The 22,681-nt window shown below is 43.3% G+C and overlaps 1 protein-coding gene across 1 annotated transcript in view; it reads left to right on the forward strand.

The window, feature by feature from the left end:
* RRP15 (ribosomal RNA processing 15 homolog) overlaps positions 1–22,681 on the forward strand; it is a 198,749-nt gene that overhangs the window by 144,137 nt on the left and 31,931 nt on the right. The window contains exon 4 of the mRNA XM_069608581.1: positions 1,583–1,784. Coding sequence (XP_069464682.1) covers positions 1,583–1,784 — 202 coding nt within the window. The remainder of the gene's footprint in view (positions 1–1,582; positions 1,785–22,681) is intronic.

A 22,681-nucleotide genomic window follows, 5' to 3' on the forward strand; every position in this document is an offset into this window, starting at 1 on the left:
TAATGTACACAATGTACATATGTGAAATAAAGCCTACCTGGAACTAATCTAGACTACAGCTGGTCTGTGCTTCAGTGATGCATCCTGAATGTCTAGTATAAGGCTTTACAACACCTTCCTCCTTTTTTTTCTGTAGAAGGTTCTGTGGGTCAACAGGGGGATGGTTTTAAGGTCAAATGGGCCATGATTGAGACTATGGTGTGTACTGTGGATATGAATACTGTGATTTCCCTATTAATAATCTGGCCACAATATTTTTTATTTCTTGAAAGGACAGGCCACGGTAGACACTGTAGACCTAGTAGAGATGGCGTTGTAGTCCCCTACAGGTCTCGCACATTCTTAAATCCCACTAGACCTGCAGGGCCAGTTCATTAGTTCACATACTCGACCTAAGAGAAATTCTCTGGCCTCGTGGTAACCAAATATTTACCAGTGCTTTCTGTAAAACGGGGTATGTGTGCATTAGCACACTTCCTGTTTGGTGCACTGCTGCCACTTCAGCCATGTGCAGTGAAACGTTTAAATATCCAATACAAGTTTCAAACATTCCCATTTTCACCAACAAGGTTGAGTACCATACAAATGGTACTTACCCTTTCATAAATAAAATCTCCTCTGCAATGCGAGTGAGTTAGTAGATTTTGTGAACCCTTGCCCTAACGCTGTGTGGGCATCAAAAGTGAAGACCTTTTAGAGGTTTTTTTTTTAACCTTGCATCGGAGGGCACTGTCTGACCTTGAATGGGCAAACAAGTTATTTCTTTGATTAGGTTATTGGATATTTTTGTGAAGTTGCGTTGTGACCAGTGAGTGATGGCTCAAGAATCCCTTTCCCCATCTACGTCTCCACATCTCCCTCTGTCCCATGGCCCTCTTCTTACTTGTACACATTTGCCAGGCAAACACACACTCCCACGATCTCGCCAATACCTCACGAGCTGCACACATTTACCCTGCAGTCCAACACTTCTTCCACCCTCCTGCTAGTCTTGGTCGTCACCGTCCTCCGACCGCACCCAAATCACTTTTTTTTTCTTTTTTTTTTTCTTGTTCCCTGCTTTTATACCCTTCCCCTATTCAGGATTGGGTGCCTTTCCCTGACTCATCTAACCCCGTTGCTTCCACAAGTGCCTGTACATAAAGTCTAAAATAGTGGGCTTAACCCTGACCACTCTTTCCGCGCAGGTTTGCCTTGATGCACAGATAGTGACTTGGGAAAGCAAATTACTGTTGTGTTCCTTGGCTCGGTTATGCCGATTCCTATTGTAGGTTCTTTGGGTGAGGATAGGCATGGCTCCCCTTTAGGTCCCCAGTGGTCGAGGTGGTCTCTGGCTTGATGCTTGGACTCGCCATGGTTGCTCAGCAACTTTGCAAGGTCCTTGGGTGTGTAGTGCATAGGAGCGGCTTTGGTCTGCAGCTTTCTCGCTCTGTTCCATGATGTAACGCAGTCTCTGGTGGCGTCTTTTTCGCGCTCTACAACCCTGTCTCGCACACATGTGCAGCAACAGAACATATTCTCTCTAACTCTAATCTATGCTTTTTACATGATTACATGTTAATGGTGGTTTCTGTTCCTCCAGAGGTGTTGTGCAGCTGTTTAATGCAGTTCGAAAGCATCAAAGTAATATAGATGAGAAAGTAAAGCAAGCCGGAAGATCAGAAAGCAAACGAGCAAAGCTGATATCTTCCGTCTCCAAAAGAGATTTCATCAATGTTCTCCGAGGGAAAGAACAGAGTAAAGCTCTGCAAAGTGAGACTAAAAGGACTCCTAAAAGCAAAACGGTATGATGCGAAATGCTTATAATGCTTTATTGAATCATAGGAAAGTAGCAATTTTATGGAAACTTTCATATCACCTCACAATCCTTCAAGGATGATTCTGCGTTCAGTGGAAGAAGCAAAAATAATTAAATAATGCATTTAGTTGTGAACTGTTAACTGCGTTTTTGGGTTTGTTGGCTTGCGATGTATGTTCTTTGCAGGTTCAGTGTATTGAGATGATGTGAATGAGTGTCCTTTCCCTGTTTTTGAGCATCAACAGGATAATGGCTGGGAATGTGGAATTGCTTGCACGCCTCACCCCGCAAATGGTGGTTTTTGCTAGGCTTCTTGCAGTGGCTGCTGGTTAAGTTGAAAGTGGTGGGTGTAAATACGGTTCCATGTGATAATCTCACCGCAAAAATATCGCCATATTTTTGCAGCGAAATTCACAATGGACCCTCCGGGGACACCCCCGCAACTCCTGCTCACACATAATATCCCCAATAAAAATATTGTCTATGGCGAACCAAACGGCCATATTTACGGCGATATTTTTGTTGGATATTACCTGATACCGTAAATACTTGGTGGCATAGTTTGCTGGTAAGCAATTCCAACATATCCAAATAAAGGTGTTGATGCCCCAGCCCTCCAAGAAAATGTAAGGACATTTTTAAAAAATGGCCCTAAATGCTGTATTTTACAAAAGCGCATTCCAAATGAATTGGTTTAAGGCGATGGGTTTTACAGGGAGTTTGAAGGGAGAACTAGTTGTCCCACACTGCATTGTCGGAGTACCTTATTGCACCATCCTTTGTAGCCGCAAATCCTAAACTGTCTTTGATGTTTAGCCAGACCCATCAAAAAATATTTACCATAATATAAAATGGCATCAAAATTGATTCATGTGCCATGGTGCTGGTGTTGTGTGGTCGGATACAACCAATATATATATATATATATATATAACAGTTGTTCACATATTTCATGGCACTTGCAATAATACAAAACTGAAGTGATAACTGGAAGGGTTTAAATGTATAAATAAAAATGCAAAGTGAACTCCGGGCAGCTCTCATTTTTCAGTCTGCCGTGCCATTACAGAAGAAGATAGACCATATGGCTTAGTCCTAGCCCAAACTGAAAGGTCACGTATTCTGCATGAAACCACAGGAAACTTTTGATCTGCAATGGCTCTCTAGACCATGCAAGCTCTGGGCCCACGTCTGAGTAAATCTGTCCCATTTAGGTTGACTGATGCATCAGTGAAGAGTGATGGCTGGAAGGTTAGGTACAATTAATCAGAAACCAGACACATCTCTTGCAAACCACATGCAAATCCAATATGGTCCCTCCACACCTGACAATGACAATTGATGATGGCACATCTCTGGGGTTGCTTTGTGATCTGATGTAGAATGAGGAATCTAGCAGTTTGGGCAGGACTCACACTTTAGGGTGGGACCAAACCTGATTTATACATGATCTTTCCCCTTCTGTAATGAAATGGCAGCCTGAAAAGCAATGGTCTAGTCGGTTGCCTGAGATACTTTTATGTTCCGGTCCCCTTTCCGCCATACTCTGGGATGTGCCTATTGTCAAGCACAAGAACAACTTTCCAGCACTGCATGAATCATTCAAAACCTTACAGCCGAACTTTTCTATTTTGCTACTAAAAATACCAATGGAAATGCTACCGGCTGATGGGGAGCTTTTCAGCATCCCACGCTAGGGGGCAGATTTTGCCACTTTAAAAGCCCTTGAACATTAGTGGGACTGAACATAAGTTACCATCTGTAGCAGTTGGAGCTCACCAACCATTAATTACTAGAACATTTAATACCAAACATTGCTAGAGTTCATAAAAGTCTCTGCATCTGAAAATGAAATTGTATCTATAGTAGTTTGTGCGCCCCAGCATTTCTTTGGAAAGAATTAAATAGCGCAAATGCCTTCATTGCTGCCTCCATATATACTGTCCTGAAAGGATAGCTCAGCGGCAACGTGCTCGCCTTGGAAACTAGATGAGACAAAGCAACAAAGGTTCGGTCCGCGCTTAAAAACCTCTGGGTATTAAGCGCGTTATAAATACGCAACTAAGACATATTCCGGTAACAGCGCCTCGATGCCCCTGGATTGTGTGAGTGCATTAAAAATGCAAAATAAAGAAATAAAATAAAATATATGCCAAAATGCCATGTCGTTTGGGAGATGCTCATCCATTACTGATTTTTCATTTTTTTTTCTTACTTTTTATTCTGGAATTTGTAGTTTTGCTTTCCCCAAATATCAGGGTCTGCAAATCCTAGAATACAAAGAAAATAATATCCTTCAACATTCAATGTCTTTAATTTCTCCTTAGGGTTGGAGTGTGACCTCTCCTTCAGGTCTACTTTTTATCCCACGTTACTTTGCTACAAATGTGTGCAGAGTTTCGCCCATTTTCACAGGCTCCCCCACCCCCACCTACACCTCTACCTGTAGCCTGCCTTTCATTCTTCGGTCCCTGCCACCTCTTCCCATCACTCTCAAATTTCTCTATCAGGAAATCTCACAATTCCCTATGGGCAGTCCAAACTGACTAACCTGGATGAGCTTTGTGGTCCAGTTTGTGTGCTGTGCAACTGGTACTGACATATATTGTGCATTAAAATGCCCTTTTGCCGCACATTTCACCAGATCTGTTCACCCAGATACTACTCCATTTGTGGCAAAAAGTAACAAATCGTTATTTGCAATTGTAGATCAACATTTTAAATGGTGACCTGGCCTGTATTTTGTCCCGGTTCAGTGCTGCCTCCTATCAGTGTCCTTCATCTTTGCCTTTAAGATCTCCCACCCTACCGACCACTATTACAGTTATGGGGTGCATACATTGTTCTTCATCTGCCTTGTTCATTATCTGAAATACCACCCGGTTTTGTAGGCGTGGACCTGCTGCATAGAGCTGGAAGTTCACCTCATCCCTGAGCTGCCATACTCTTTGAGTAGTGTACCTCCCCATACATCTACCATTTCACCTCAATCCTTAATGGCAGAATTCCTTGCTGTTCCATAAATAGGGTGAACACTCTGTTCTGTCCTTGCACCTTATTACTGAGCTGCGGCATGCTCTTCGAGTCCACTTCTGGCCTGAGCTCGCACATGGCAGGCACTGGGGAAATATGCTCCTTAACCTCTTTAGCCCTACACTTATTGTGTTCTGTTTGCATTCAAATCTGTGCCATGCAGATGTTGCAGCCTTCTATCCAGTAATCTGAACAGATCAGGAAACCGACATAGTACCTACTTCCCAAAAATGACGCCCTACCCACCTGAACATAGAAACCTTGGTTTATAATGGATTGTGTCCTACAGGTTCCTAATCTTAGATATATTCTTCCAGCTTCAGCTGATCACAGAAACATTTTCGTCAGCAGGGACGCAGTGTGATGCCGGCATCAGGGTCTCTCGACACGCTCTTTCCTCGGGACTGGACATGTCGGCATATGGTACATATTTATTTGCATTTGTAAAGCACACAGCGGCCCTTGGGCATCGTGGCACTGTTAAGGATATTTGCTTAGAAGCAACAAGACTTGTAAACTTACTTACATAGGCATATAGCAGAGTAGACCTACATTTCAGTTATGGTTTAGCAGTGTATACATACATTATGGTTGTGGTCTAGGCATACCTAACCCACTGGATGGGTGCAGAGGTGGCACTTTATGTAGGGTGTGTCTGGGTATGTTAGTGGAATAGTTGCGTTTTCAACATCTAGTTATGGTTTAGCAGTGTATACATACATTACGGTTGTGGTCTAGGCATACCTAACCCACTGGATGGGTGCAGAGGTGGCACTTTATGTAGGGTGTGTCTGGGTATGTTAGTGGAATAGTTGCGTTTTCAACATCTTGCAGAAGACTGAGCGTGAGGAAATTGTTGTATCTGAAGGTATGCTGCCTTGTCCAGTATCTTGAGCAGGAATGGGACGGTTGTTATAGGTCTGTAGTTGTTGGGCATGTCTGGGTCGAGTGAGGGATTTTTGAGTAGCGGGCGCACCCAGGCTTCTTTGAGAGCAGGGGGGACTATACCCAAAGAGCGAGAGGCATTAATGATGGCTGTAATCAATGGTGCTAGAGGCTCTCTGCACTCTTTGATGAGAGCTGCGGGGCAGATGTCGCCCTTGCATGAGGAGGGTTTAATGCGCTCCATGATGGCTAGAACTTCAGATTCCGTGACTGGTTTGAAGGAGAAGGCTTTAGAATCTTTGTCATAGGCGGGTGTTAGGCTAGAGAGGGGCTTGGTTTTAGGCAAGGCATTGAGGTGTTTTTTTATTTTCTCTTTGAGTGTGTCTATTTTGTGCAACATGGCTGTTTGTATATTATTACACCATGTTTCGTCTTTGACTGTTTCTTGGGTATTGGTGGGATGGTGGGTGAGCTCTTTGTAGATGGCGAATAATTCCTTTGCCTCCAGAGTGGGCATTAGCAATTCTGGAGCTGTATGATGCAGATTTGGCTAATGTGCTTTATTTTTTGTAGCAGGAGGCAGGGGTTTTGTATGCCTCTAGCGTGGGTTGGGATGGGCATGCCTTCCATGTGGAGAGTGCTGTACATATTAGGGATCTTGGGTCTGATAACTCTTGGGTGAACCGGAGTTGAGTGTTTCCTCATTTTGGCTTATATTTTTTGTTAGAGGTGCAATGCTTTCTGTGGCTGTTTTGATGACTAGATCTGGCTTATCTGGTGGCAGCTGGGGGTATAGGTGCCATGGGTTTAGGTAAAGGTTTGGTTGGGATAAAGAAGTGCATGAGGCAGTGGTCAGTTCAAGGGCATGGCGTGATGGAACTGATGTCTGTCACAGTTGTGGTCTGTTATCCAGTCTAGTACTCGCCCTTTGGTATGTGTAGGGTCAGTGACTCTTTGGATGAAGTTTAGGTCATGAAGAGCTGTGTCAAAGGCTTTGCTTTGTTTGTCTTTGGGGTCTCCGAGGCCAAGATTTAGGTCACCTAGTATGATGGTTTTGCTGCTGTTTTTCAGGTTGTGTCCTATCTGGTGGAGCAGGTTGGCTTGGAATTCTAGTAATGGGCCTGGCGGGTGGTATATGGCATGTATGGTGATCGTCTCGATGGCAAAGATGGCAAGCTTGATTGATGGAGCATCTGTGTGTTCTTCGAATGTAATGCTGATCTGTCTTATGGACAGTGACTCTGGCGATGATCGCCACCCCCCCCTCCTTTGTTGGTAGCTCTGTCTTTGTGGAACATGGTGTAGCCTGTTGGGAGTGTGAGGCAAATGAAGGGGCCAGAAGCTTCGTGAAGCCATGTTTCTGTGAGGGTGATGTCGAAGGTCAGTGATTAGGTCATGAATCTCTGTGGCGTGAGCCGGAAGGGACCTGATGTTCATCAGGGCGCACTTGAGGTGTGTGTGTGCAGAGGCTATGGGCGCGTCTGTTTTTTCTGAGTTTGGCTGCATTAGTCGAAGTGTCAGGGGCAGGTGTGGAAGTAGAATTGGTTCAGGTTTCAGGTGGGCGCCTTGAGCTTGTGTGTGGCAGGTATGATGGCGTGCAGAATGTGATTAGGATCTATTAATGTGTTGCATGAGCGGGTGCCTAGGAGCTGGTTTCTCATGGATGTGGGTCTGGGGTGGGAGCTGGAAGTCTGGGTGGAGTTGGAATAGCAGTTGGTCTTGGTTTGTGGTCTGTTATGTGGGTTGGTAGGCGGTACATGTGGAGGGGGTGTTTGAGCGAGTCCAGTGGAGTTCTACTAAGGGGGGGGCAGAAAGGGTGTAGGTGGTATGTCCTCGGGAGTGTGGTGGTGCCTTTGGTGCCATATGGGTTCGACCTGGTCTGTGTGGCAGGTGAGCAGGCGTAGAGCAGGTGAGTCACAGATTGTTACAGCCTTACCAGTAAGTGTGGAGTATAATCATAGATCATATCACAGCAGCAAGGTCTAGATGCACAGGGCGCAGATGGGTATGAACACAGTAGCACTTTTTATCATATCACAGGGTGCAGACGAGCATGAACACGGTAGCACCTTCTATCATATCACAGGGTGCAGATGGACATAAATACAGTAGCCCTTTCTATTGTATCACAGGGTGCAGATGGGCATGAACACATTATCGTTTACTAGCTTGGAGGCACTAAGGTGCATAGTTGTAGCAGCTCTTTCTGGATGCACAGGGAGCACATGTGGTATAATTAGTCACGTAACAGTTCGTGCTGGCTAGAGACACGATGGGGCGAAGGGCATGTTGCCTAGGGTGACTGGGTTTTTGGGACGGAACTGATCTGCCGTGGGTATTGGGATGGTGAGCGGCGGGAGTGCAGTAGGGGAGGGTGGATGCTTAATTCAGCGATAGGGAGTAGACTGTAACGCGGTCCGTGTGAGCCATGGCTTTATTAGCAGGCGAAGTTAACGGGATGTGTGCTGTGTATAGTGGTTGGTGCTGGACAATTAAGGGGCAGAGGGACCGGTTTAAGTAGTGGCGCTGGGCTGCCACGAATGGAGAATGTTTGTTATGGGGCAGGGGAGGCAGGGGCAGCTGTAAGAGGTGAGCATAGCTGGGTGGGCTGGCTAGTAGAGAACTGGGCACGATCACGTGTTGACATGTGTCTATGGTTCATAGGAAGGGTTTGGGTGGATCTCACCGTATGAGCACATGGCATAGGTGCACACAGGTGCAGTTCCGATCGGTGCCTTTGTGTTGGGAGTCCCATTAACGTTGGCGAGTTCCAATGATCAAGAGAATCGTGGACCGCGCTCTCGCCGCTCGGTCAGGGGAGAGCCTTTTTCGGTTGCCTTCGTCAGGGGCCGGCTTCCGCCTGCCGGTTCCCCCGCGATTGGCTTTCAGGTGGAGGCTAGCCAATCAGCTGGCCCGGGCTTCCTTCAGTGTAGCTGTAGATGTTGATTCAGAATTCAGGGTCGGCCATCTTGAGAGGGCAAACCTTGTGGTTTTTGGATGCCAGGGATGAGAATTAGATACTGCAGAGTTGCCTACACGGATGTAGCCTTGGAGTAAATCTGCACAGGCTATTTTGGCACCGTGTAAATAAATATGTAGCAGTTGCGCTCCGGACGGCCTGATTTTCTTGCAAGCAGGTCTAAAAAAAAAAAAAGCCCAGGGCTTACCTATGGCTTGCTTGGAGACTGTGAGGGGGTAGGCTGCTCCTGCAGCCTACGATGGATAGGAGCTCCATTGCATCACTGTACCCTGTCAAAATGTTGACGCCAAAACCTTCTGGTTTAAAAAGAATGCAAAGACTGGTAGGCGAAAATTGCATGTTGCTCACCACAGGTCTGTGGTGCATGGGCATCGAGCAGAAAGATGTGCATTGTAGGTGACTTTGAAAGAAAGATCTTCCAAATGCACCCTGTGACACCTATCCTCTAAATCACGAATTACCACCTGTTAGGACAGTTTTTCTGAAGTGCTACCAACTTCGTCAAAACCATTCAAAGCAGTACAAGAGTCCACTCTTAGTATAAGACTGTACCACCCGAGTACATGGTAGCGTAGACCAAGCAGCCAGGCTTATTTTAGGAGGGAGAGAGGGTAGAATCTGTACAAATGAAATTGTAATACAAATGATCCAGAGAAACACTGCAACACTTTGTATTGTAAAAAATAAAGGATTTATTTAAATACAGGTAGGCCCAGATAAATCTAGGGGTAAGTAAGCACTAACACATTATACAAAATAACAATATAAACACACTATACTTGTAGGTGCACAGACCCAAGTATAAACCTTATTTGAAATACCGAACAGTTCTAGAGAAGTCAAAACCTTTTCATACACATTCAGTATAGGTCACACCTATTGTTGGGGAGTAAAAAGCAATGGTTGCTTTCACAATTACATTCAGTAATGCAAGATCAGTCGACCCTACCAGTTGTGCAGTGACTCTCAGTACAAATCACATAATCAGTCCAACTGGACAATATACTTTGGTGAATAGTGGAACACTTAGTCTAGGTACAGTAAAAACCTTTAACTACTTTGTGATAACAGACAGTTTTACTAGGTGAGTAAAACCTAAGGATGTAATATTCAATTACAGGTGCTTTTGAGATCAGCGAAACGCCGATTAAGATAAGCAGTAACTCTAGTAACTTTATTTTTGGATGGCACAAAGCTAACTGAAGGTAAGTAAAACCCATATACTTGTTTTAATCTCACAAGGAGTCCAGGTTAGATCTTTCCCAGCTATACAAGTAACTGATGTAGGACTTATAAGGGACAGTTAGAACCACAGACTCTGGGTTAGATAGCACAGGGAAAGTAAAGCCCAATGTTACACTTTACTGAATGACTCGGTTATTCTACGTAGGCAACAACCTAATACAGACTCATTCTGGACAGGCTAACAGCAAGTGAGGGGAAGCAAGACCCAGTTGGGGGACACTCGTACAGTTACCCTGCAGGACTAATCTGGTGAAACCAACATTTTTCTTTTGAGAAGAGGCACCAACTAATCATAGGAGAGTAATATACCTTAACATCTACTTTCTATTAGAACGACAAAACAGTTTCTAAGGAAAGAAAATGTTAACCATACTTTTAAGAATAGTGCATTACACATCCAAGGTAATTAAGAACTATTGTAACTGTTCACTCTTAGAGTTAGTTACCAACCAACTCTTTACAAGTAAGTACATTTTAAACACGTATTTTCTTTTCTAGGCAAAAGTCCCTTAAAAGTGTTTCCCTTATTCTTGGAGCATGAGTGTTCTCAGTGGCAGAAGGGGGGGGGGTCACTAGGACTAGTGACCAACAGGCAGTGTCAGAATATGTTCTTCAGTAGCAAAAGTCAGAGTTCCTTAGGAAGACTGGGAAAACGGGTGAGTACTTTACTTCTGAGTTGGAAGAGGATCCAGGGGCTTCGCAGAAGACACCCTAGCAGGATTCTGGAACTGGGTGCACTGGATGAAAGGCATCCCCTTCACAGAAAACAAAACACAGCTGTACATAAATTCAGCTGCACAAAACAGACTTAAGGTAAGTACATACCTAAACCAACACAGTACCTCAGCATTGAAGAAGATTTTTCAGCAGGACTACTTCAGGATCTGCAGCCAAAAACCCGGTCGGTGGATCCCTTGTCGTTGTGATGGAAAACAGGATCTTGGAAGGGTCTTTGCAGCGGGTATTGATGAAGTCTCCAGGCAAGATTTTCGTTGCGGCTAAATGCGGTTCTGCGGATTTGGTGCCTTTTCAAGGAGCACAGAAGAAGACAGGAAATTGTGGTTGAATTCTCATTGTTACAAAGATCCAGAAGTTTTCGGACTCTATCCGTGTTTCTGGAGATCCACCTGGATGACCACGAAGTTTCAGCGAGATTCAGAAGACCGTGCACTACACAATGGCTCGAGGTCCCAGGATATTGGGGTATTGCTGCAATGCAAGGTTGCAGCAACGCGTGGGATGGCTCCAAATGCAAGTCGTCTTTCGTCTAGGCTCTGGGTCAGGGCCGTTGTTTTGGGAGTCCCCAGGTCGATTAAAAGGAAGGGCTAGAGCAGCCTCCGGTTCCACAGCAGGCTCTTCGGTCTCTGGAAATCGTTTCATCCGCTTCTCCATCATCCTCTTCGGTTTCGGTTCCAGTGGTCGACTTCTCTTCAGCTCCCAGGTTTGCAATATTTATCAGGAACTACAGCACAATCTCTGCGTTCTCTCCCCACATTTTACAAAAAGGGGCGGTCTGGTTGTTAAAGATATTGTCAGTGTGGAAAAAGGTTCCCACTCAGTGAGGTATTAAGGAAAAATATCCCACTAATAAAGCAAAAGGGTCTCGGTTTGACCCAGGTCAGGAAGATTTACTAGTTCTGTGAATATCCTACCTAACACCACCCCTTCGGAGAGAAAATCTTGCAAATGTAGGAGCTCTGAGACGGTCGAGAGAAGGCCCCAAAAACAGTAAAGAAACATTTAAAAAGTTCACACTCTAGAATGAAATCTCACCATTCTTCATCTTCAAAGAAGAGGCATCATAGACACTTGTCAACGGATTCCTCACACAATAAACACCAAATACGTTTCCCATTTAAGTCTACTTTGGCAGAACAATGGGAAGAGTTCAGACCGGAAGTGTTCGATGTTTTTTTACAAGGCCAAACTGTTTCGGCTATTGAGTCAAAGAAAGTATCGGAACCCACTATTGGGGAGAATTTTCATTTCTGTGCTAATTCCCTTCAGCAGAGACCCCCAGCTTTTTTGCTGGACTTAGGACTGGTTAATGTTAACTCCTGAGTGAGTGGGACCCATTTCTCACTTTCTCATTGATTTGGATTTTATGACAAACTCCGTAGGCATCTGCTTTTTGTATAGTGACACAAAGCACCTTCAGTGCAGTGTCACTGAGAAATCATTTGGAATTCTCTTTAGGTTTAAATACCTTTTCTTGGGTGAATTGCAGTTCCCAACAATAGTAAGGTGAATTTGATCTTACTTACCTTTCTACTTTGTAGGTCCAGCTGTTAAGTGACCTCAATTCAGTACTCCAACTAAGTCAGTGCCTATTCTGGGATGCCCAATGAAAGCCCTTATTTATATATTTTTATGACTAGTTCATGAATCTGGATGATAAACCCTTGTATAACACCCCTCTCTTTGAATCCCCCTGACCTCACTGAGCCAAGAATTAGGTTTGTTTTTGCAAATTAAAAGATTTATTGAAAAATTAAACAAGATATATATCACACTTTTATAAATAAATTAATATTTGATAGCACACTTATGAATATGACAGTGATCAACAATGGATAATATTACACTAGCACACTTTTTTTAATTACTTAGGAGTTGGTATAGAGAGGATAAAGTAGCTGAGAATGCTTGTATGGTTTCAAGGAAATGCAATGATGGAAAAGAGTGCAGCACAGAAATAACTGAGATGGTTTCCACAAGAGATAATATGATCACTTTTTCTTTCACTCTCCCCACCTATGCAATATAAGGAGATGGAAGGAGAGCACAATTTCAGGAATACAATCGAATGCAATACCAATTCAGTTCCTCCCTAGCAAGCTTAGAACAACCGGTATGCTTTTAAAACATGCAGAAATACTTTTAATGTGATTTACAATGAAGTGAAAATATGCTTTAAATGATTTTAATTACCTTTAGCAGATTCAGGGTGGGTGACAGCTACTTTGAATTAGTCCAGGTCAACACTAGCAATGATTCAGGAGGGATTATCAGGTTGAAAACAAATTTCAGCAATGCAAGCAAGAGACAGCTATTTTTTAACATGTGGTGAGATTGAGCTAGTTTTCAATTCGCTGCACTTTTTCCGAGTGCGTAAAGCGCGATTTCAGAAAAACTATAGAAAGATACGGACGATTTTGTGGAGGTAGATTTTCAGAAATAAAGTAAGATTCCAATGGCAAATGACACTTTTACAGGTTTGAAATCACAGAATGGACAAACGATTTCTATGCAGTTCTAAATAGGTGGAAATTGTTTGAATTAGATTATTTTAAACTAAGAGATTGGTTTTCACAGCTCTGGCTGGATACTCACTCCTAATTTTGGAAGGAATGGGCCTCGTCACAGATCTGGTCAACCGGTTTAGCTGCAGTTCTCTCTGCAATGCTGGTCTGGATCTCTGGTTCTGGCAAAAGTTCTGGCGCTGCACAGCGGTCTGGTCTGGGTCTGGTCTCCTATCGGCACTGCACGACGGTTTGGATACAGCTCTGCTTTTGGCAAAAGTTCTTGGCACAGGGTTCTAGCCAGAATCGCACAGCTCACCCGGCTGTTGAATGGTTTGGTTAGGTTGCTGGATTCTGAGGCCTCTAGAAAGTATTCAGCTTGTGGACTATGCCTCTCTGCTACAAGTTTTGAAGTGAGGATTCTAAGTTCTGGTTCTGGAGTCTGGTTTTCTAAGTTCTGGTCTCTGAATATTGTCTGGATTTGAAGTCGTCCGGCAAAGTGCTTCGCAAGAAAGTGGAAAGAGCAGTCCCTACCAGGGTTTCAGTGGGTCTTATTATGTCTTTTGAAAGTGGGTGGGAAGGCTGACTTTCTATGCCCAACCCTTTGAGGATCCTGATAGGCTATAGGATTCTCTGTCGCCTGACTGGGGAACTCAATTGTGAGTCATCCGGCATCCTTTTTATGGCATACAGAAAGAACACTCCCCTTGTCACTTTGCACACAAATCTATTTCTGACTTAAATGCATATTTATCTATGTACAATATTTCTAATATTATATGTCCAGTTAACATATTGTCTGTAGCGCCAAACCATCCGATCCCTGTCTTTGTAAGATGTTGTGTTCACGTCTGACAGAATTCTGCCCTTTTCATCCAGAACACAGCCTCTAAACTTTTCCAGAATTTACACAAATGTGCGCAAGGAATATGGACATCAGATGATAGTGTCAGATTTGTAACATACATACATTTGAAGTAATACCCCATTTTCCGCTACTACCCCCAGAACATACCACAGAGTCCTAACACCTCTTAAAATGTGCACAGAAAAATCGCAGGAATCATATTATTGATATAATTTTGACAATTATGTACTATGAATTATCCATCTTTCTAAAATTATGCTCTGGCCCTGAGGGGTGTGGTTTCCCAAAGCACATGGGGATTTCTGGTTTGTCCACTTCCTCCAAGCTCAGCTGGCTCAGAGGCAGTGCCCCTCCCATTTCCTTCCAAGAGGAAGCCATTTACGACCCCCTGATTTCGAAATTGCTTGGAGCAAAGGGAAGTTCATTGTTCTGTTTCCCTGCTCCCAGGTGCTCCTCCCCTGATTCAATCAGAGAGGTGTAATCTTTTGGTGGTGCAGCAGAAGGCAGGCCAGGCCTGTGAATGCAGTTGCTGGGCAAGTTTCAACTCCTGTCGGGGGTAGTTGCCGGGCAGATTTCAGTCCCTTTAAGCCAGGCTTCTGCCAAATGTCACTTTTGTTCCCATTTTTCTTCATTCAAATCAAACGTACAATTTTGACACATGCAGCTAGAACGCTGATTCTAAGTTCAAAACCATGACATTTAAGCAGTTGCAACCTATGTGACACTCCAAAGTAAATCACTCATTTATTTTAAACATTTTGATTTTAGTGGCTTTAAATCCCATTTCACTTAAGCTGCTGACATCCACAGCTCAGCCAGTTGTGTTATGAACATTATTTTAGGCTCTTCATCTTTCCAGATTTGGTATGCACACAAGACTTCATTCTACCAGACGTCTGCTGGTGTTCAGTAAGATTTTTGAATATCTTGCAATGTTTGAAATAGGCATTTTGAGCTTGCATTTCAGATAAACAAATGTGATTTCAAAGCGCTTTTTGAGGTAAGAGGCACTGCTGTTTTTCCTTTGGCACCACGTTTCACTCATGGTGCTTTTGGCCCATCACGCTCGCACTGGTGGGTGGCAGGTCAGGCGACCATTTTGGTGTGCGCAAAAACTGCACGGTTTTCCTGGATTCTGGCGCAAATGTGGGCTTTTCGGCCATCTTGGATTTTCTAAGCCCACAGCACCAAATGTTGTAGCATAATAATTCAAACGTGGGTCAAGACACCTGACACAGCACACTCCATCTTATATGGAGTGCTGGGGGGTTACTTAGTAGCCCTTATCCTATCCCATGTAGCATTTTTTGTTACCCTCACTACTTTAAATGGCTGGTGGCAGTGGTTTAATTTTTACTACCAGTGTGCTTTTTTTACCACAGGCTGAACCCTTAGCTGCATTACAGCACATATGGGTGTCCATTTTGTCAAAATGGTCACTGTCTTCTTTTTTCACCATTTTCTGTTTGCATGGTCTTTCTTAGCTTTTACTCTGTGCGTTGAGACAGGGTTGAGCCCTTTGTGTGTTTTGCCTTTGGCAGACTTCAGCCCTGAAACCAGCCCGTGGCTCTGGTGTGTCTGGAAGGACAGGATGTGACGGAGGGTCCAGAAACTTCCCTGTCCTGTGTCTCTAGGAGTGCCTGAATGAAACCAGTCCTGATTGGCCGGCTGGCTGTGTATTGACAGCCTAGGCTGTGCATGAATGGGAAAACCTGTTTAAAATGTGAGGGTTTTGGGACTAGAGGCAGAGTCGACCACTAGAAGAAACATCCGACGAAGAAACCGTAAAGGGAAGCCCACTGCAAACCCCTGGACCTCGAAGTACTGGTGAAGCTGTGCTGCTGTGCTGACCTAATTTTTCGAATTGACAGAGAAGCTCTGTAAGGGACAACTTCTTCCCTTGGATTTTAATGCCTGAGATGAACTCCACTTTGGCGCAATCCCTGACTTGCTGTGCCTCTCTGTTGCTGCAGAAGCCCAATGCCAGGGGTTGAGTGTCCATAACAGTGCAACGTCTGCCGTTGGACAAATCTGGCTAAAAGCTCCAGGAGACTCCTAAGGACACTCCAAGAGCAGGAAATCCCTCACCAGAGTCCCGAACCCGAGGGATCATTAAAAGTCCAACCGGAGCTATTCAATCTGCATCAGTGCTGTTTGCGAAGTGCTGAAAACCGCGAAATGCTGCTGAATCAACAAGAGCCCGTAGCTGCAGACGACCTTCTGGAGTACTGCCGCCGGAGCCTTCCAGGCGTCCTTCCTCTTGTCCCCACGACTGAGGCTCGGGTGCCAGGGTCTGCTTGGCTGTAGCAAGACTGAATCCAGCTGAACCACTTTTCTTCTAACCAGAGGTACTGTTTGGGCTTGAGGGTACTAACCTTCTTGCCTTAAATCGTGCTTTCTCACTTGAGATTTGCACTTGCTTAACTTTCAACTTCCCTTTGCAGAGGCCTAACAGCTTGGGTGTCTTCAGTGATTTCCTTTGAACTACCTGACTTTGTGAAAGACTTAACCAAGACATGCATCAGATCTTTAGATTGTGTCCAAATGACTTTGGCTGTCGTGGCTCCCTAAAGGCACCTTTCTGAATCCATTGACTTTGGCATTGGTTGTCCCGCCATAGGTTGTAGCTTGCTGGGAAGGCCTACCTAGATTTCATTGGAGGATTCAGTTGTCCTCACATTATAAGAAACTGTTCTAACCTTTTATATTTTACTTAATCCTTTCTTCCTGAAACTCAGAACCTAAACAGTATATTGGGGTGATATATTAATGCAATACTGTCCTTATTGTTGAAGTCACTTCAGGGTGTAGGAGAAATGTATTAGCATCTCCAAAGAGTATTCACCAGCTTTATTGATTTCGAAAAGTAATTTCAAAGTTTGATTGAACCGTTACAATTAGCTTTTTAAAGAATGCTTATATAAAACAGATGTTAAATAATTATTTATAACTGAAACCTTGATTATAAGTGTTACTTGGTTACTTCTATTGACTCATTTCATCTGTACAACTCTACTTCTTACATTTACCCCTTTTGAGCCTGGCTGCTCAGTCATGCTACCAACTTGTGTAGTAAAGACCTATACCGAAAGGTGGGCTACCTAATAACAAGCAGATGGTCTCACACAGTGTGACTGCACCAATTATTACCCAACACCCACTTCAGCCACTAAATCTGGCAGGGGCCCCAAGAAGTATTGTTACCACACCTTCAAGAGCCAAGGTTCGAAATCTTCAAGGGTCCTCCGAGCAGCGTTGACACGGTTAACAGTCAGCAGTCCTTCCTCATCCCTTTAGCTTATATTGGCATCCACCTCGAAGGGCCCTTTGCGTCGAGCATGAATTTAACCTTGGCGTCAAAAATTATTCCAGAGTAGAGGTCTGAATTTGAGGTCATTTCAGTCAATCTTCGAATTGTCCTTTTCAATGCCTATTCTGATTCACATGTCCCCCAGCTACCTTCATTGTCCCAGCCTAGGATTTGAATCTTGTTATGAATTATCTAATGGGCTGTCCCTTTGAGCCAATGCTTTCTGGTCCACTCGGGTGCCTTACATGGAAAACAATATTTTTGGTGGCAATAACTTCCGCAGGTAGGGTTTGTACTTGCAAGCCCAATCCTGCAAGCCTCCTTGGATTGAGGGATTCAGCCAGCTATCTGAGTAAGCTGATATGCTGTGGAACCTGCCCCGTGTGCTTATGAGCTTTATTTGTAGTATTGTCATTCTCTGTTACATTTATAATTTATTTCTTTATAAAACTAATTTAATTTACTAAATGATTCAACTCTGTATATTTTCTGAAGGGAAAGGCTTCTTTAAGAGTGTACCGGACCTTCGATTGGCTCTTCTTGCCATGAATTCTGGATAACTCCATAAGACGCACAATTTACAAGGGAGGCTTTCAGAATTGTAAGGGGTTAGAAATGAGAGGGGGACACAAAGTTGTAATATTCCCAACATCAGCCATTTTGATTAACAAAGGGGCTTGGATAAAGGTTTTTCTGATGTTTGTTAATCTGCTTGGAATCACATGCTGTGCATAGGTCCGACATCCAGTGGTCACTGCGGAGTATTGCATTTTGTTTTTCGTAGTCGAAAAGGGACGTCGACAAGGCGTGTCTGAAATACTATCCCTATAGTGACGTGCGTTGTACCCACAATCCCTCACGCGTCGAGGTCCCTCAGATTGTTTTTTTCCGCCCAGCTACTGGTCGCCTTTACGCGGAGCTCCTCGAGAGACATTGCAGATTTCATCTCCTCGACCTTTGGTCGTTTTCCTATTTAATATATAACACATCGATCCCTCCCTCGACGCAGTTGTGAAGCTGTCTCCGCCGAGCAAGATCTTCGACGGAGGGGACGAGCGGAGGAGATCCTTCGGCGTTGCCGAACACGTGGCCTGGCCTCGCAGGCCAAATACAGATCTTTACCTATCCTAAAGAGTGCCCTTTCCTATGAAACTCAAACTAAAGCAAGCTGACCTTGTGTCCAAACATTATCTGACCCTCACACTAACGTACACAATCAAAAGGTGCAAGCTAAAGGTTTCTAATTTTAATGCAATAAAACTGTGCAAACAACCTAAACATATAACTCCAACAAAAGCCTTGTATCCAGGGGTTGGTTCCCTTTCTCTGAATTGTTTCAGGAAAATTGTTCAAAATGTTCTGTTTCAACAATAGTCTATTAAATGCAATAACAATGTCTTTCACCTAATAATTTCCTCAGGATGGCAAAACAAATGTCTCTTCCACAACACTGGTTGGAATATAGCAAAAGAATGTCTTTTCTAATTTTCAGGATGGTTAAACCAATGTCTTTTCTCCAATATTGGTTGAAGTAGGTCAAAAGGCGAGTCTTTTCTAATTTCCCGGTTGACAGAATGTTCAATTTAACAACAACTTAATATGACAAAGTTTCTCTTTACACACCAGTTCAAAATGGGTTTCCCGGAATACTCTCCTGCCAAGAAACTTCTCAGCTAAATCGCTAGATATCCTGGTTTAGTCCCCTGCCAGGAATGTCTCCCTTTTGGCTCATGCAGATCCCCTGGTGTACTCTCCTGCCAGGTATCTCTTGCTAAAAAGTTTCACTGCCTGATGTCTTTCTGTTACATTAACATTCCTCTTGGATATAAAACAGGTGCACCTTTTCAATAATACAACTTTGTTGACTTCAGGCATTGCTTGTTACAAATTCCCCCATACTGACATCCCATACATGAGGATTTGTTCAAGCTCTGTCTTGTCAACCTTTCTCTCAATATCTCTTGGCTCTTGTCAATGTTGTTCCATGTTTCCCCAAATTGACATCTCATATTAGGTGAATTGTACCACTTTTGCCCTTGCTTTTCAATTCTACTTGGATCGGTATTCAGAAATACTTCCCAAGTGTCCATTAACGTGCTGGAATGTCCTGGGGCACCCTACTCTAAGGTTGATTCACCAGTGTAACGTGCAGCTGCAGAGTAGAATTTTCATTGGGCAGGCTTCCCCTTTTTTGGCAGTCTTTCGGTTCCTTCGTCTGCTTTTCATTCTTTCGCCGATGGGAGCCATTGTCGTCATAGCGGGCCCAGCACCGAAGAGCCAAGGGCACGTTTTGTACATAAAGCAAGTTTATTGTACAAATGTCCAGGCGTGGCTCGAATACCCTATGGGGTCAAACTAACCCCATTCTCCCTGAACCACACAAGTTGATACATTTTTGCAACTGTAAAAATACTAGATTTTATTACAAACCACCCCCACACGTGATTGGTTAAAACCTATATAAAGGTTGCCTGGCCAGGCGGCAACTAAGATGGCAGCATAGGTGAGAAGCTCCCCTGACCGAGAGATCTTCGTTATTATGGACATTCTTCAATAGTCCTCCTTCACACAGAAATCATTGTGGAATATTAGAAAACTAACAATATTTCATTTGAAGGCATTTCTTCGCTGAAACATTAAAGAATTTGCCTACTACACAGCCGAAGCTCCGCCTGACCGAGCGTCTGGTGCCCACAGCCTGCGGAACCAGACCACAACAACTCTTCATTCAGACTCAGCAATTAGTATCTACTTGCATACATAAGGAGAGGATATCTTCTTTAATTCAACAATGCCGGTAAGAATTTCTGCCTGACGCCGTATTCTTTTCAGTCTGACAAGGTTGTACCTGAAAAACATTTCACTCCCTCTTAACCTATCATTTGAGAATAAGGAAGATCTGCTTGCCACCCTGTAACCCACTTTTACCTTAAAGTACTACCTTACACCTGTCATTGCGCCTTCCTTTCTCCTCACATTGATGCCACATACCCAGTTCACTGGCGTGACTGATTACGTTACACCACAGCTTCCTGATTCTACTTGGAGGCCTACTCGGTGCCGACGCCCGGTTCCCTAAAAGGTTATTGCAGGCCTTCCATTTATCATAACCTTTTGCTCACTGTTCTCATACCTCAGAGGATTATGGCTAATAATAATCAAATTTCGTCGGACAGTTCTACCTTTAACTCTTGTATGGAAAAAAATATTTGAAGCTGTATTCGCTCCTCGATCACAAAACTTGACACACAAACTTCTAATATTCAAGAAGAAATTCAAGTTTTCAAATAGGAAATAAAATTGTTCACTGGCAGATTGGAGATTGGATGACGCGGAAGAAAGAATATCTTTGTAGAGGACAGGATCGAAGGTCTAGAAAACATGGAGCAAAAAATACTTCAGTTGTAGCTAGATGTTTCTGTATTGGAGGACAGGAATTGTAGAGACAATCTGTGCTTCTATGGAATACCCGAAAAATTAGAACTGGATGACCCCATCAACTTTCTTATTAAATGGATTACATCTACTCCTTGGAATCGACCTCACACCACCATTGGAGCTAGAATGTGCTCATTGAATCAGGCCTCAACGCGCCTCAAAGAATTCTGTGCCAAGGCCGTGTATTGCTTTTGTTTTCATCAGGCATCAACAAGCACGTCAAACTTTACTGGCTGCCAAGAAAAACTCTCCTGTCTTATTTCAGGGTCAGAAAATAATTTTCTCCTGATTTCTCCAAGCCCACACAATCCAAAAGGAAAAGATTTCTGGACATAAAACCCCTCATGAAGAACCTTGGCATCAGCTATGGTTTGCTTGAACCCGCTGAAATAATCATTACAATACCAGATGGCCGACCAAAGAATTCACTGATCCCAATGATCTTTCGACCTACTTCAATCACTCCAATCGACTGCGATGGAAACCTCTTGTCACTCAACAACCCACCCTGCTAATCCTGACCATCATTCACAACCTTTGCAACATCCCATCTATAAGAGAGTAAATTGGCACGCTTAGACCCCCTGCTCAGTCCAAACTGTTCCAGGGACAAATCCAGATCACCTATCAAAACTGGAGAACCTTCTCTAGTTGCCCTAAACACCTAAATCTTAACTTTCCATTGCTATATTCCACTCTGATGATTTAACATTAACATATTATTCATGCAAATAACTTCATTTTAATTTGCTCTTGTTTATGTATTACTTGTTTCCAATTCTCATCATTGTCCTATCTCTCTCACGTTATTGATATTGTTCACTATCTCTTGCGGGCCAGCTCATACCTCTTGTGCGATTCCCATCTTTTTGCTCTTGTAACTTCCATGATTCTATCATTGAATAGTAATTTTATGTAATATCCTTACCTTCCTCTTATTTATGTATTCCTCTCCACATTAATCCTCTCACAATTATTGCCCTGTCATGTTTTTTCCTATCCCTGTGTCTTTCTTCCCATCCTTGTATATTCTCCCCTAAGTTGCAACATAATCGTGATACATGGTTATTAACTGATCTACCACGTACAACCATAAATAATGAAATGTTTATCACTCTACATACTTTTTCTTTCTATGCTGTACAATATTTTTTCTATGCAGTACACTTGATGGTTAACTTTAATCTATATAACTGCTAATGACTATTAAGATTATCACTTGGAATGTCAAAGGGTTAAACCATCCTATTAAGCGTCAGTTATTTCACAACGTGTTAAATTGAAAGTAGACATTGCATGCCTTCAAGAGACACATTTGAACTCTGACTGTGAAAATAATAAGATTAAAGCATCCTTGATTTCTCATACCTTCTTTTCAAACGCTCTAGAAATAAAGTCTCAATTTTGATAAATACGCGTTCGACTTTCTCTTTAGTTGGCGAAGAAAAAGATTCTGATGGTTGTTGGATCATTATCGATACAATCATTAACAATGTACCAGTAACTGTGGTTAATGTCTATGGCCTCAATGCACATGACCCCCTTTTCTGGTCTCATTTTAAACTGAAACTTGCACAGAAAATCCTGCATCAACTCATTGCATGTGGCGACTTTAATCAAATCATTGACTTCACTCTAGATCGAAAATCGACATCCAACTTTGTCAATTCCAAGTCCCACAAAAAATGTCTGAATATGGTAGATAATCATAATTTGGTCGACTCTTGGTGTTGTTGTCACCCTGACATTAAAGATTTAAATGTTTACTCTTTTCCCCCTCATCAATCCTTCTCCAGACGCTCCAGGTTAGATTTCGCACCTTGAAACACTTGTGTATAAGCGAGTTATAAATACCATATCATATATTTACTAACCCTTCACT

This window comes from Ambystoma mexicanum, chromosome 4q, assembly GCF_040938575.1.
Source record: "Ambystoma mexicanum isolate Mex_15411 chromosome 4q, UKY_AmexF1_1, whole genome shotgun sequence".
NCBI lineage: Eukaryota > Metazoa > Chordata > Amphibia > Caudata > Ambystomatidae > Ambystoma > Ambystoma mexicanum.